The sequence below is a fragment of the Antennarius striatus genome, chromosome 17 (assembly GCF_040054535.1).
Source record: "Antennarius striatus isolate MH-2024 chromosome 17, ASM4005453v1, whole genome shotgun sequence".
In the NCBI taxonomy this organism is placed as follows: Eukaryota; Metazoa; Chordata; class Actinopteri; order Lophiiformes; family Antennariidae; genus Antennarius; species Antennarius striatus.
In genome coordinates this window covers 18,700,995-18,716,996 of record NC_090792.1, presented here as the reverse complement: position 1 = coordinate 18,716,996, position 16,002 = coordinate 18,700,995, and the positions used below count along the sequence as shown (strand labels likewise).

Genomic DNA, 16,002 nt, shown 5'->3' with positions numbered 1-16,002 from the left:
AGAGATTGATGCGATCCCTTTAAAAGCAGCAAGTATTTCCACATAAATATCAACAATAATTCATCATTTGCATCATGTTTTATCTTATGTATGCAATGTTCTTTCCATAAATTGTATCTGTCAATAAACTTGTTCTAGTCAGTTTTCATATTTACATAACATTACATTGAGCTAGAATCGTAACGTGAAATTAAAAGTGCACCAGTGCCAAAAACTCTCTCAAAACACTATTTATAATTAAATACAGAACCTGAGCAAAGTACTTAGTTACTCGCGGTGTTGTGCGTAATACAACAAACTTAAAACGTAACAATTACGTTATATTTATCTTTATTACAACTGTATTGTCTAAATTCCGCGTAAATGACGGACACGGGAAGGCAGCATCAGTGTTTTAAAAGGGGCGGGACCGTACGTGTCGGGCCAACGGAATCATCCAATCAGAGTAGAGCTTCTCATGTAGCAACACCAATCAGCGAAGAGGAGCTGTCAGGTTGCGAAGGGTAGCGATAGTGTTCGTGTACTAGAGGAAGCGAGTGTTTCCTCCAGGTTTACCGCTACGTGTAGTAGCACCGTTCTATCGATGTAATTGATAAGTTTGGCGCCTAACGGTTAGGGGTTCGATTCCCTGACGTTCCCATCTGAGCTGGTGCATGCTAATATTACAAACTTACCCGGGGGGGTGGGGTGGGAGGGGGGCTGAACGCAGGCTTGGCTGAAGAGCATCTTTTGAAGTAAAGTGGGAATTACGATGCCATCCCCGATGGAGGGCTCTTCCAAAGAAGGTGACCTCTTTACGGTGAAACACGAGCTGACCAACGGTGAGTGGGACCGTTTTAACTTTAAAAATTAAACACCTTGTGTTTGCATTCACACATGGCTGGTGGGAATGTTAGCGGGCTAGCTGGCTAGCTTGAAGCTGTCACTGTCAGTAGTGAGCGCTAGCAGCGATGGGAGTCCAAACATGGCAGAGGAAGGAAGGCTAGCTGCCCTTATTACCTGTAAGGCTGCTGCTAAAGGACGCTAACTAATGCTAACCTAGCTGTTTCAGCAGCGTTAGCTTGTTAGTGTTCACCGACCCATCTTATTGCATTAGCTAAAGCTAAGCTGTTGACATGGAACAAGGCTAAATCAAATGTTACGAACTGATCCTTGATTGCTTTTAGTCACTAAGTCAATCCTGATGTTACCTGGACTTGTTAGCATGAACTGTCAACTTCTGCTAGTTTTAATTAAAAAAACAAACTAGAAAACACTGCAGGTGTAACATGCAAAATATAATTTCAAACAGATTCAATCTAAAGCAAAATTATTGAGTTGTATCAGGTTTATTAGCTAATTTGTACTAGATATAAGCATGTTTGTAATAATCAGAGTTAACAAGATTGGTTTGCATGGGTTAATACGACAGATATAACCGCAGACTCTCAATAATGCAAACTTATAATCACCATCATCATCATCATCATCATCATCATCATCATCATCATCATCATCACAATAACAGATTAGAGGTAGATCTGATTTCTTACTTCAACAGCAGAGTCCCACAGGTTTTTCTGTTCAGGTCTTGATCTCCATCTACTTCATGAAACTCACCTCTGCTGATTCAGAAAAGAGACTCCAGCTACTCAGAACCATCCAGATCAAACCAAGAAGGTTTGGGATGGGTTTCTGTGGAGCCTTGAAACCATACTGGACCATCTGGGCTTCTGGATCAGCTGTGTGGAAGAGGAAGATGCAGATGAATCCCTTCCTGCATGAAGCATGGCAGGGACTCCTGGTCCACTGTAAACCTGCAGCCTTGTGGCGGGTCAGATTGATCCCATCAAAAAATCAGGAAATCCGTAGAAGATATCTCCATCTGTGAGGAAGATGAAGCTTGGATGTTCCTAAAGGATACTGATCCCAAACAAACCTTAGAGACCATCAAGACCTGTTACCAGAAGAAGTCCTGCATCATTCTAGAGGCATCGCAGACATGCATCCATCCAATTTCTTCAACACAAAACATCCAGAATCATTTAATGTACAGCTGTTTTTCTCCTTTGGGTTAGGATTCCTCAGGAACCAGAAGCAGGAGTCTGGATCTGCTTCAGGTTTGCAGCTAAAGGCTCTCTAGGTAAAACTGGCGACGCTGGTCATTAAGGATCGGACTATTAGAGCCTGCAGTAAAAACACTTGAGTACCTGCTGCATTGATCTGCTGAAGCTGCTGGGGATTGATGTGGTGGTTGAAGGAACCTGATAAATAGATTCTGTCAATTCACATAAACAACAATGTCAGTCGGAACCATTTTGCTTTTAAATGCATAATGATGGTTGGCTTTGTTAACATTATTCAGTTCCTCGGGTTCATTCCTGAATGGAGCTGCTTCAGCTCCAACTGGTTGGGTTTCTAATGACACAGTAATGTTGTTCAGGCTGCAACATGACTGCGCTGCTCCTCCGTTTACCGCCCTGCCCTAAATATGCAGTAAGTCTAGTTGTCACCCAGGCGCTCGTTTCTGTTGGGATAAATTTCTCACGGTTGTGAACTCACAGCATTCGAACCAGGAGAGGCAATGAAGTAAAAACAGAAAGCTTCAGATATTTATCACTATGCAGGGGCTGAAAGCGTAATAATGAACTTTATCAAACATTATCGTTAAACGTCGAGAGCGCAGCTCCAGTAACTTCTTCTACTGTTATTTCTACAGTTGAATAATCTCAGTGATGCATGCAGATGATCAATATGTGATCATTAGGTTATAATGTTGTGTTTTTACCATTGATCACTAAGGAAACCAATCATTTCATGATTACTTTGAAGAGACTGATTTGTTTCCTCTCATCCAGCGGTGAGACGTCAAACTTAACCTCTGACCTCAGATGTCACAAACGGAAGTTCTGTTTTGAGAAGTGTAATAATTCCCTTCAGGGTGCGTGATGGGAGAAACCATCCAATCAGGCGTTTTAATTGCTCAGCAGCCTGTTTCCATAGTGGGAGACAGAAAGAATGCGTCCACTACAGCGGGCAAGATGTCTGCCAGCGTGTTCCGCTCGGATGGAGATGTCGTTAGGGCGGCGTGGTGCTTCACCGACGGCGAGTCGGTGATCATCGACGGAGGATTTTGCTGACTCGTTTGATTACAGCAGAGCGATGAAGACAACAGAGATGAACTTTAACCCCAACGCGATATTAAATCCTGTCTCTGTTTCTTCACATCGGGGTTTTTATGCGGCTCTAAAACGAGATTCCCAGCGTTCCCGATGTCAAAACGCCGCTTTGAATCCCCTCTTCTTCAAACTCCTCATCTTCAAAGCGCCTCCACTCTTTTGTGTCGAAAATGAAATGCAAGAATACATCATTCATAGCTGTGGTTACCAAACTGACTGCAGAGGGTTTGACCTAAATCACTCGATCGGTTTCACGCGCGTTCACACAGGTATTGATTAGATATTGAGGATGCGGACTCTCCAGGATTAAAGGTGGTTCCACGTTCTAATCAGACCCACTTTTGTTCTCCAATCTGCATCCGCCACTCGACCCACTCGCGTCTGTAACGTCTTGATTGTGTAACATCATATTTTCCCATCAGCACCACCGACGATCTGAAGAGCGTACTTTACTTTCCAGTGGCTCGTCTTTGATTATACAACACTGGTCATGCAGCGAACGTCAGCATCCAGATAAGACTGGGTGGGAAAATAGCTCATGTGAAAAATATTAAGGTGTAGCTGCTTATAAATATTAGTATGATGGGGCCTCCAGGGTTTCACGGGTTTTACTCCCCAGCGGTGCAGAGGAACTGTTTTTACCCTGAGCTCTTGAACCCAAATGTGGATGAATTAAAAATGTTTGGCTTCCTCTGAAGTAAAAGATCATTATTAATGACCAGTAGAGGGCGACAGTACGGCGATGTAGCATCCGGACTGTCTCATTCAGAGAAGAAGAAGAAGCAGCAGCGCTGTCATTGATTTCTGTCGTATTGCAGGTCATGTGATCTTGGTTTTAGCCCCCAAAAAACACGATGCTGATAAAGTTTAGATGAAATCTAATGCTAATGTTAGCTGCACACATGCTAACGCTTCTTTCTGCTGTGACTCTAGCCAACCTGACGGGTCACGTGGAAAAGGTGGGCATCGAGAACTTCGAGCTGCTGAAGGTTTTAGGGACAGGAGGTGAGCGAACCCACAACCTCCTCTTCCTGTCGAACACCCAGAATCCTTTCTGATCCGACTCGAGCCTCGCTTTTCATACGTTTTCACCTCCAGCGTACGGAAAAGTGTTCCTGGTGCGGAAGGTGAGCGGCCACGACGCCGGGAAGCTGTACGCCATGAAGGTCCTGAAGAAAGCCACCATCGTGCAGAAGGCGAAGACCGCCGAGCACACGCGCACCGAGCGCCAGGTCCTGGAGCACATCCGCCAGTCGCCGTTCCTGGTCACGCTTCACTACGCCTTCCAGACGGACACCAAGCTCCACCTCATCCTGGGTCAGGACCCCTCTGGTGGAGTACACCGACCACTTTTCTCAGGTTTTCTCGAATGAGCGCCAAAGTGCATTTTCTTCCCTTCTAGATTACGTCAACGGCGGCGAGCTCTTCACCCACTTGGTGCAACGTGTTCGGTTTAAGGAGCAGGAAGTGGCCTTGTACAGCGGGGAGATCGTGTTGGCGCTGGAGCATCTGCACAAGGTGACGCCCAGATCCCGTCATTCTGGTCTGATGAAGAGTCTCCCGGCTGTTCTTCATCGTCGTCTCTGTTTTTCTTGCAGCTCGGGATCGTCTACCGGGACCTGAAGCTGGAGAACATCCTGCTGGACTCCAGCGGCCACATCGTCCTCACCGACTTCGGCCTCAGCAAAGAGTTCGATCAGGTCGTCCGTCCCGACGTGAACTCCCCCAGACTTGAGCTGGTGGAAGTTTTGATTTCAATCCCTTTTACGTCATTTCCTCGTCACTGTCAGTCAGATCCGATCAAATCCCGCCCACGCAGGCTTGATAATGCGGATTAGCTGAGTTACCGAGGATGGAGCACCAATTAAATAATGCCATGACAACTTCCTGTTTGTGTTTGTGACAAATAAAAGGAAGACGAGTCCACAATGAGTGTAATTATAGAGGAAACATTAAAACAATGGTTTTCTCCTGCAGTGAAGACTCTCTTTCCTGTTTGGATTCGTCTTCTAAAGACGTTTCTCCGTCCTTTACTAATTCTGTGATTGTTTAAACAGGTGGAACGGGCGTTTTCTGTGTGTGGGACCATCGAGTACATGGCCCCAGAAATTGTGGAAGGTGGAGAATCCGGACACGACAAGGTAATTCAGAATTCTTTCTCTTTTTAGGATGTTTGATTAAATCCAGAAACCAATCTGGGTTCGTCCAGATTTTTGATATCTTGATTTTCATTCACGTAACAGGAAGTTGGACCTTTTTAAGTTGAATTTTAGTTTTCATGTCAGTAGAAAACCTAACAATCAAACTTGCTTGACCCTTTTTATTTCACCTGTGACAACTTTTACCCTTTTTTTTGATTTTGTAGCGTCAGGGATTCTCGAAAAAGATGGCAAAAAGAAAAGCTCAGTGTGGCATAGTTGTCCCAAAGCATTGTGGGACCGCTGCCCTCCCATTCATGGGCTCAAAGGGTCCAGATGATGAGTCAGTTGTGTTTGTTGGGTCGTTCTTTCCGTCTGTTACGTCCTGGCTGTCTTCCTGCGTTCCAGGCGGTGGACTGGTGGAGCCTCGGCGTGTTGATGTACGAGCTCCTGACCGGCGGATCCCCGTTCACCGTGGACGGCGACGAGAACTCGCACACAGACATTGCCAAGTATGGATTCTCAGCCAATCACCGACCACGGTTAACAGTTCACCTCCTAACCTCGACTCTGACGTGTCGTATTCTTCACACCACAGGAGGATTTTAAAAAAAGACCCTCCGTTCCCTAAAGACATGGGACCGCTGGCCAAAGACGTCATCCAGCGACTCCTCGTCAAAGACCCGAAGGAGAGGCTGGGCTCGGGTCCTGACGGAGTGGAGAACGTCAAGAAACACCCGTTCTACCAGGTGGATCTCATCGCCTGTCTCCTCTTCCTCACAGTGTTTAGACAAACCGGGCGTCGGGGTGGGCTGTTCCCGTTTGGAACAGAGTGTTTGTGTACGCCGCGCTGATAGCCGTGTTTGTCTTTCAACTCGCTTTAGAGGGTCAGCTGGGACGAGCTGGCGGCCAAGAAGATGCCCGCCCCCTTCAAGCCGGTGATCCGGGACGAGCTGGACGTCAGCAACTTCGCCGAAGAGTTCACGGAGATGGACCCCACCTACTCCCCGGCAGCTCTGCCTCAGAACTGCGACCGCATCTTCCAGGTGGGAGGCTGACGCCGGAATGAAGGACGTGTTCACGTCAGCTGATTGAAAATAGTCCAATCAGATAGTAGGATAGTCCTGTTGAAGGGGATGTAAAGTTTTATACTTTCTAAATGACCCCTTGTTAGCATCAATGCTTTGGTGTCGGGTGTGAATATAGACACTGCAGAGCGGGGGTGCCAAACTCATCGTTACTGTCCTCAAAGGGCCAGAAGTAACTAATAAATGTAACTAAATGTAACTCAATGTAACCTAAAATAAATGTAACTACTCCTAAATGTTAAATAACTCTGAATTTATTACTTATTCCAGTTACAAACATTACAGTTACACAGAAAAAATATGTTCGTTTGTTGCTCCGTTTTAAAATAAATCCTTTTAATTTGTCAGGTTATTAAACCCACATCACCATCAATCTAAAAAAAACAACAACAACAAAAACTATAGAAAAAAATTATTTAAAAAAACATCTAACAAAGTGAGGACATTAACTTAGTTCAAAAATGTTTCTGTCAGTGTTAAAATGGGCTTAATTACTGCATTGTGGGAAATGTAGTTTTTGGTCATTTTTAAGACACACTGACCTTTTTATTCTCTCGCGGGCCACATAAATTGATTTTGAGGAAGGTGTGATGTTCTTCATCTTTCCTGCTAAAACAGGAGCTAAAAGCTAAAACAATAATTAGCGATGCTATCGCAGGAGTCGTTCCCATCCCCCACCGTACCTGTCAGTGAAGTCATCCGTTGGCGGGACCCTCCTTTAGCTGCCTGCCGTTCTTCCTGCTTTTGTGCCGATGTTTGCTCGTGAAAATGTTGACACGAGTAGAAAATGTCACTTTTTTTTTTTTTTTTGGTCTGCGACTATATTTGAAATACTCCACAGCAATCAGAGTAGTCAAGTGAAGTTCTGAATGTCCTCAAAAGGTTGCTGTAAGTCAACATGAGCCTGTCTGTATCCACTGCCATTCAGCCCCCCACTAAAGACTCCTTTATTGGGGTAATTGCTGCCACATGCGGCTCGTATTGAAGTAACAGATGTGAATGACTATTTTTGATGTAGCTTTGAACCGCGATGTGGCCCACAAGTCGCTGCCAGCTGATGGCTGTCTGATGTATTGCATGAAATTTTCAACTCTGATTGCCTCCTGGATCCTTGAGCTGGCGAGATCAATAGATCCATTAACGGGCTTCTCTCGTGGAATAAAAGGTTACACTTGGAGAGCATCGCCACGTCTGTCTCGGTTACGCCTCCAGTCTTTGATTGCCAACTTCATCTTGGCTTCTTATTTTCTTTTTTTTTCCCCCACCCCGCTCCCAGCTGCCATTCACCGTCTGAAATCTTGCGGTCTTTATAATTTGCAAGCCTAGCAATCTCTGAGATAACGACAGCAGTCTCAATTTGAAACCGCGCGCTTTGCCCCCCCCACCCCACCCGCCCCTGCTCAAAACCCCCCCCCCAACGGCGCCTCACAAAACAAAATTAAAATTGCATTAAGGATGCCAAGATGTAATTTCACAGCAGAGCAATCAAATATTCAAGCCCGGCAATTTGGGGCATCTCATTCATTCAGCATCCATCCTTCCGTCCATCCATCCATCACTACACGCCACACAGCTGTGTGTGTGTGTGTGTGTGTGTGTGTGTGTGTGTCAGTGGAAATGCCGGCTCAAAGCTCCGGGCTCCCCACAGCTGGATTCCAGCTCAGCTCCACAATGACAGGGGGGACAATAGGGACAGCTGGACAGGCGGCGTCACTCAGGGACCGGCAGAAGAGGCTGCATTGTGAGGCTGACAGGCTGCAAAGACGACAACAATTTAGAGTTTCACAGAAAATAATGCATGTATTTAAAATGTGATTTATTTATGGCGTGTCGGACTCCCTCTGGATGGTGGAACAATGTCAAAGTTTGTTGTGCGTCTTTGTGCAGCGACTTCCTGAATGTGTTAGCGTTTAAACAGCCGCCGCTGTCACCCTGAGTGACAGGCCTGTCAGTCCCCCCTCCCACCAACAATCCTTTGTCCCATCAGCCAAATTTAAGTGAGGAGGAGGAAGAGGAAGGCTAGTCCTCACGCCTGCGTGTACAAGTTTTGTTGACGCAGGCGTCAGAGAAAGGATGGTTCTGATTCACAGCTGATGGAGCAGGTGATGAAATAATCTGTCATTAAGATACTGATGACATCACCTGAAGTGACCCCCCCCCCCCAGCAGAAATCAGAGGTGTGTCTCCGCTGTTTGTGACATTTACCCACAATGCAAAGCAACTTGACGTCTTTAATGATTTAATATATGACACGATGTCTGATGTCAATGGTGGTTCTGTGTTCTACACACAGTCCAGGTTCGCACGAGGAAACAGTCCAGGTTCACACAGTGAAACAGTCCAGGTTCACACAGTGAAACAGTCCAGGTTCACACAGTGAAACACTCTGGGCTTCTTTCTTATATTTTTACATCTATTAACAGATGCAGAACAAACTGAATCTTTTCCGCGGCTGTGAACTGAAGAGAACGTTCGGTTCCTCCTCTGTGAAGCGTAAACACTTTGCGTTTCTGTGTCTCTGACTGCAGGGCTACTCCTTCATGGCCCCATCCATCCTGTTCAAGAGGAATGTTGTGATGGACGACCCCGTCCAGTTGTGTGGGGGCTCCGACAGGCCGGGCTCTGCCGCCGTAGCCCGCAGCGCCATGATGAAGGTAAGACGAATGGGCCGCGGCCCTCCGCTACAAACACACTTAAGCTAATGGCTGCTGCCAGAGACAGATGAGGCTCTTCCTTCCCCCCTCCCCCCACCGTTCTTCTCTTTCTTCTGCTTTGCCGCGCTCAGATTCACTTTTCATCATCCTGTTATTTGATATGTTTTTATATAAGCCAGTTTCTCATCGTCATCCTGGTTGTTTTTGTCGGTTCAATCCCCCTGATATCCTCTGATGGTCGTAAAACAAGCATCCCGTCGCCTCCAGTTCAGATCGTCACAATCTGTGTTTTTCACTTCCGTGTTTTTGAGCACATTTGGAACTGCTTCTGTTTTTTTTTTTGTTTTTTTATGCAAATGAAAAAAATTGGAGAAGTGTTTGACGGCCCGCCTCCGTTCCTCCTGCAGGACTCTCCGTTCTACATGAGCTACGAGATGGACCTGAGGGACAGCGCTCTGGGGGAGGGCAGCTTCTCCATCTGCAGACGCTGCACCCACAAGAAGACCGGACAGAAGTACGCCGTCAAAATAGTCAGCAAGAGGTAAAGATCGGGCTAACCTGTTAGCTTTTGTGTGTGTGTGTGTGTGTGTGTGTGTTTGTGTGCAGATGTTTAATGATGCGTTTGTGTTTGCTGCAGGATGGAAGCACAAACTCAGAGGGAAATAGCCGCCTTGAAGCTCTGCGACGGCCATCCCAACATCGTCAAGCTTCACGAGATTTACCACGACCAGGTGAGTCCGACCCGTTTGCTCCAGATCCAGTTCAGTCCTGGAACTGGAGCAGGGCGGATCCACCGGGAACCCCCTGGAGATCTTTGACAACCGTCCTATAAACGTCTCTCCAGGCGCTCGCAGTTTCATCCTGAATGTATTGTGTCGTCTCGACATCTCGTCCTTAGTGAATAGAAACAAGCGATATCCAATCAGAAGAGGGTGTTTGGTTAGACGTGAACCCACAGGGTCACCCGGGACGGATGTCGATGTCAGGTATGAACGGGAGCCCCTGGATTGATGACCTCAAACAGGTTGATTAGCCGCGATGTTTCAAAACCAGGAAAACCACTTCAGTCTGATGAGCCCAGCAGGGGGGTGGGGGGTGGCGGAGGACTGTACCTCAGAGGCATCTGACCCAGATCTGAGCCTCACCTCCATCACGACACTCAGCACCACCTCTAGCTCCGTCTAAATACGTTTGGTACCCTTCAGGTTTATCAGAAACAAAACCCCACAAAACGCCCACGTTCAGAGCATACAGTAAAGGTTTCAAATGGGGGGGTGTCAGGTGAGACGTGTAAAAAACGCTGTCATGTGATCTGCAGCTCCACACCTACCTGGTCCTGGAGCTGCTGGGCGGGGGGGAGCTGCTGGAGAGGATCCGCAGGAAGCAGCACTTCAGCGAAACGGAAGCCAGCCGCATCATGAGGAAGCTGGTGTCGGCCGTCAGCCACATGCACGACGTGGGGGTGGTGCACCGGGACCTGAAGCCGGAGGTACGGACACACACACACACACACACACACACACACACACACACACACACACACACACATGATTCAACATTTTCTGACTCGGCCATATTCTGTGTAAAACTGTTTGACCTTAAGTCGGGTCAAACGTGACCGATGAGACGGTTCAGGATCCATCGAGTGTTTTTCCCGAGTGGAGACAAATGACTCCCACCCGTGTCTCGGATTGCCCCCCCCCCCCCAGAACCTCCTCTTCACGGACGACAGCGAGAGCTCGGAGATAAAGATCATCGACTTCGGCTTCGCTCGCCTCAAACCTCCAGACAATCAGCTGCTGAAGACGCCGTGCTTCACGCTGCAGTACGCCGCGCCCGAGATCCTCAAGTACGACGGCTACGACGAGTCCTGCGACCTGTGGAGCCTGGGGGTCATCTTGGTGAGTGGGTTCGGGGGGGCGCCACGGGAAGCAGAGGATAAGGAAGCAAATAATAATAATAATAAGGAGGATGTTTTCAGAAATGCTCGCAGCTCTTACGGCGTGATTAAAGCTAACTTTTTGATGACATCCTCGCTCTAGCTGTCTGAAACGAGCTACATGCTAAAGCTAAAGCCGGATTCATTTCATTCATTCCATTTGAGCTAAGCTAAGGCTACATTCGATTGTCATGTAAACCTCTGCCCCAGATATGTGGCATCAATTTTATTCCTCTAACAACCAGGATAATCATCACTTCCTTTGGTGTCCTGGAGGAAGTGACCTCGTTCTGAGGAACTGAATTTAGTGATTTTCCTTTTTAAAACTGCAATTTAAAGGTTTTTTTCTAAATTTTTTATTCCAACGCTGTTAAAGAAGCGTTTCTAGAACGAATAGTTTCAGCGTGAGCCGCACAATTTATGATGAAACAGTTGCTGATTCTTGTTTGTCGGCACTTAAGATCGTGTGTGCGCGCGCTTGCATACGTGTGTGTGTGTGTGTGTGTATGTGTGTGTGTGGTTTTTTACATATCAGTGTGTTTGCTCTGTTTTGCCTGATACTCATCTCCCTGTTGTGCGCTACAACGCTCAGCATCCCGCGGTGAACTGACACAGTTTTAAGGCTCAGAGACGCCGGATCTGTCATCCTAACGCTGCTGGGAGGAAGAGGAGAGGAAGGGAGGAGGAGTGAAGGAGAGGAAGAGGAGGCAGCGCTGACAGACTTCTATATTCGGTCACTCATCCATTCCGTTTCCTCGTTCCCGTTCCGTTTTTTTTCAGCGCCGCCCCCTGGGGGCAGAGGGGAGTAATGTGCCCCCATGGAGGTTTGATGAAATGTCTCCTGACAAGCTGTGTGTTCAAAGAACTGGAAGCAAAGAGTGGAAACACGGGGGGGGGGGGGGGGGCAGGACAGAGAGCAGAACAGCCACCGCCTCCAGGGCCGTTCCCAACGTCCTAATGAGACGTGAGGCCTGATGGGAGAGGAGTTTTCAAACAGATGAATTAAAAACGGGCTCTGTGGCTCCTACCTCACGTTGGGCCCAGACCGTGTGTCATGTGACCATCAGGAGGACGTCAGACAGACGGTTTGTCTCCTGTCTGTCTGCAGTACACCATGCTGTCCGGCCAGGTGCCGTTCCAGTGTCAGGAGAAGAGCCTGACTCACACCAGCGCCGAGGAGATCATGAAGAAGATCAAGCAGGGGGACTTCTCCTTCGAGGGGGAGGCCTGGAGAAACGTGTCCCAGCAGGCCAAGGACCTGATCCAAGGTGAGCAAACCGTTACCCAGGACGCCACCTGGTTGGTTATCGATAATTATTATTATTGATTAGAGGTTCCTTCTCCTCGTGTCAGAGCTGCTGACGGTCGACCCCAACAAGAGGATCAAGATGAGCGGCCTGCGCTACAACGCCTGGCTCCAGGACGACAGCCAGCTGCCCTCCAACCCGCTGATGACCCCCGACATCCTGGGCTCGTCCACCGCCTCCGTCCACACCTACGTCAAAGCCACCTTCAACGTGAGAACAGTCCGCTTTAGTGAAGGACTTCAGCATTATCATTTAAAAATGTACTTAAGAAGAGTTTAGAATTTTATTAATAATGTCAAATTTAGTGACCATTTTAAGCAAATTATTGTATTTTATGTTTTATACATTATTGAATGTGAAATTATGGAAAATTTCCGCACGTGGCGCATAGAAGTAAAGTAACTTATACATTATTATTATTATTTTTATCACTATTATTATTATTATTGTTGTTGTTGTTGAATTTTTCATTGTTTTATAGTTTCTTTAAAATAAACTTTAAAAATAGAGGCAGTGAAATTTTATGAAAATCTAATTTATCAAGAATAAATGCTAAAACTTTAATAGAATGTGCAGTGATTTTATTACGTAAATATTTTCACATTATATGATTTAAACTGTATAAAATAGTTAACAATTTTTTTATAAAAAAATTCAATACATTTGAAGTACTATTTTGCAATTAAAATATTTATTTAATTCTAAATAGCATTTAATTGTATCAATCTCCAAGTAAAACATTTAAATTCTCATTTTAAATATTATAATTAATTTAAGCTTTTTATAATTCCAGGCGTTGACTTTTGAATCCTGTTCTGAACAAAATATGTTTTTGGGTTTTTTTTACATGAAAAATGTTTTTTCATTGGAAAATTTGAAGACCAAAACTAATCAGTTCATCAGTTAACCCCCCCCCCCTTTCTGGTTCTCATCTTTTCTCCCCAGGCCTTTAACAAATGTAAGCGTGAAGGTTTCCGCCTGCAGACGGTGGACAAGGCGCCGCTGGCCAAGAGGAGGAAGATGAAGAAGACGAGCACGAGCACCGACACCCGCAGCAGCTCCAGCGAGAGCACCCACTCCTCCTCCTCCTCCTCCCAGTCGCAGGAGAAGACCTACCCGGGAGGGGGCGGCGCCAACCCGCAGCCCTCCAGCACCACGCCCACCACCACGCCCATCACCACGCCCACCGACATGCCAGTGGCGCTGGGGCCGGACTCCGAACACCAACCCGCCCCCCCGGCCTTCGACTTCTCAGGACCGTGACGCAGCCGGAGGAGTTTCCTTTCTTTTTTTGTCCGTCCCTCAGATTGCATGGCTCGTCTGGAAAACCAAGCATGCAGCAGGAGCAACAACACCTCATGACTAGCAATAGCCCCCCCCCCCCCCGACCCCCTGAACCCCCCAGCTCCCCCCATATGTTCGCATATCAATCAGGGACTGGACTGGGACACGTTAAGGGCTGCCCCGCCCGCTGCCGCCGGTCCAAACGGACGCCGGAGAGACGTCACGGATGCTTTGTGACGTCAAAAAGTGGGGGGAGGAGAGTCGACCCCGCCTCTTTTTTTGGGGGGGCTTCTCTGTGAGAGGGAGCAGGGTAATTTATATGCGAGTTTTAAAGACTGAAGTGTATTTATGATATAAGCTCTATTATTAATTTCTTTCAAGCTCAGATGGATCTGAAGAGAAATAACGGATAGAAAAAGAAGAAACTTTAACATTTGTGTGTTTTTTCCCCTCGCGGCCGTTTCCATGACGACCATCTTCTACGATTTTAGGCGAGAAGCAAATTTCTATGTTTATTTATGGATGAACTTTGGGATTCGAGCTGCGTTTGTGTCAAAAAGAGAAGAAGAAAAAAAGTATTTATTTATAAGGACTAAAGCAGCAAAAAGTGTTTTTTTTGTAGGAACGTCCAAATATGGACGTTCAGCCAAATCTGTGGTTTTGTCGCCGTTCGGGGGGGTGTGGCCCCCGAACAAGAGCGGTGTGTTGATAGTCTGACGACTCTGAGGCTCAGCTTTTAGCCCAGTAGCGATTTTTGCGTATGGAACTTCGTTTAAGCTAGCTGTCAGCTCGACCAATCGGATTGAGCGGTACTCGGATCGGATTTGTGCAAAACGAGTTCAGATGTGTGAGGTTGAGTTTATTGGGCAGCTTCAAGTAGCTTCTTTAGTTTCTAAGTTGTTGTTTGTTTGTTTTTTAAATGTGCCCAAAAAAAAGTCAGAAAATTAGGTTTGAGTTTGAAAAAAAAAAAAAAAAGTGAAAAAAGTTGCCCCTCGTTTCGTTTTCCAGGCTTTAAAGGAACAGTTCACGCCGTTCCCTCCCTCACCTCCCTGCTGATTGGACGGAGAAGAACCCGTCCGTACGGCTCGCTGTTGGGTTAGCGCTAACATGTTTAGCTCAGCGGTTTAAGTGAAGCTTTCAGATCTTCTAGGTGTTGCTTCTGTGACTCCTCCTTCAGGCGTTTCGCTGAACGCCGTCAGACTCCCATCAGCCTGGAGGTGAGGAGGTGGTGATGTTTGGGTGAAGTTCACCTGTGACGTTCCTCTACCTGTTATGAAGGAGGTTCTCCTTCAGATGTGTCTCCTGCTCTTCTTACTGCTCCACTGAAGCGGTGATCTTTTCACTGTGACAGCTCCGAAACTCAAACATCAACTTCTTCTTCTTCTTCTCTGTTTTCTTGCCTGATTCTGTGACTTTTTTTACTTCTCTGATTGAATCTTTGTCGTTTGAAGGTAGAAACACCTGAAACCTCTTTTGTTTGTTTTGCTGTCGTCTGAATATCGTAACGTTCAAGTATTTCCTTACTGGTGTCAGACCAGTAGACGCTACGCGCTGTGAGGTCTTTCCGGTGTGTGTGTGTGTGTGTGTGTGTGTGTGTGTGTGTGTGTGTGTGTGTGTGTGTGTGTGTGTGTGTTCAGATTAGCACACTTTCGTAAATTTCACACTCCCTATGATGCTAAATTGGACTGAACCATCTGTGGTAGAAGCAGAGGGGGGGGTGTCAGTTCAATTAGAAGAGGATGGACTTCTAAAATACAGTATTTTCCACACTATGAAGCGCACTGGATTATAAAGTGTACCCTCAATGTGCGCACTGGATTATATGAAGTGCACTGGATTATAAAACTCATCTGAGAACTCATCTTCAATGAATGGTCTATTTTAAAACTTTTTTCATATATAAGGCACATTGGATTATAAGAAATTGAGCAAATAAAAGGTAGTGTGGAAAATACTGCACCCAGAATGATGAATTATGATTCAAGATATCGTAATATCAGGGTTTTTTTCTCATACCTTTCGGCCCTTATTGATAAATTTCCTGCTATATTTAACCTTTAAAATGCAGAGGCGGGCTCTCATTGGATCATTTTACCCACATATGGAGGTTTAGCATCACTTCCTCTTCCTTTGAATTAGCAGTTAGCAGCCTTTAGCGTTGTGTTACCGTCTCAAAACGACGAACAGAACAGAAAAGTGGAAGAATTGATGCCGATCTAGATTAATTGAAAAAAAATTAATAAATAAATTAATCAAGGTTACACATGACATGTGGGATGTGATCCAAACGGTCATGTGACGCGGTACGGAGTCCATCCTGACGGCGGCGGTACGCCAGTATGACTGAACACGAGTCTGTTTCCATGCTAACAGTAGAAACGCTGTGTTCCGTGTGTGTGTTTTTGTTCAGTATGTGTGTGTGTGTGTGTGTGTG

At 46.4% G+C, this 16,002-nt stretch overlaps 1 protein-coding gene across 1 annotated transcript; it reads left to right on the top strand.

The window, feature by feature from the left end:
• Nucleotides 1-689: 689 nt before the first annotated feature.
• Nucleotides 690-13,655, top strand: rps6ka5 (ribosomal protein S6 kinase, polypeptide 5). Its single transcript, XM_068338401.1, has 17 exons — nt 690-821; nt 4,092-4,163; nt 4,257-4,475; nt 4,561-4,676; nt 4,757-4,858; nt 5,216-5,299; nt 5,705-5,808; nt 5,895-6,045; nt 6,181-6,342; nt 8,913-9,038; nt 9,446-9,579; nt 9,676-9,769; nt 10,357-10,527; nt 10,748-10,939; nt 12,086-12,245; nt 12,331-12,494; nt 13,230-13,655. Exons 1-17 carry the CDS (start codon nt 752-754, stop codon nt 13,545-13,547), a joined length of 2,439 nt encoding a protein of 812 aa, XP_068194502.1. The 5' UTR covers nt 690-751; the 3' UTR covers nt 13,548-13,655.
• The last annotated feature ends 2,347 nt before the right edge of the window (nt 13,656-16,002 follow it).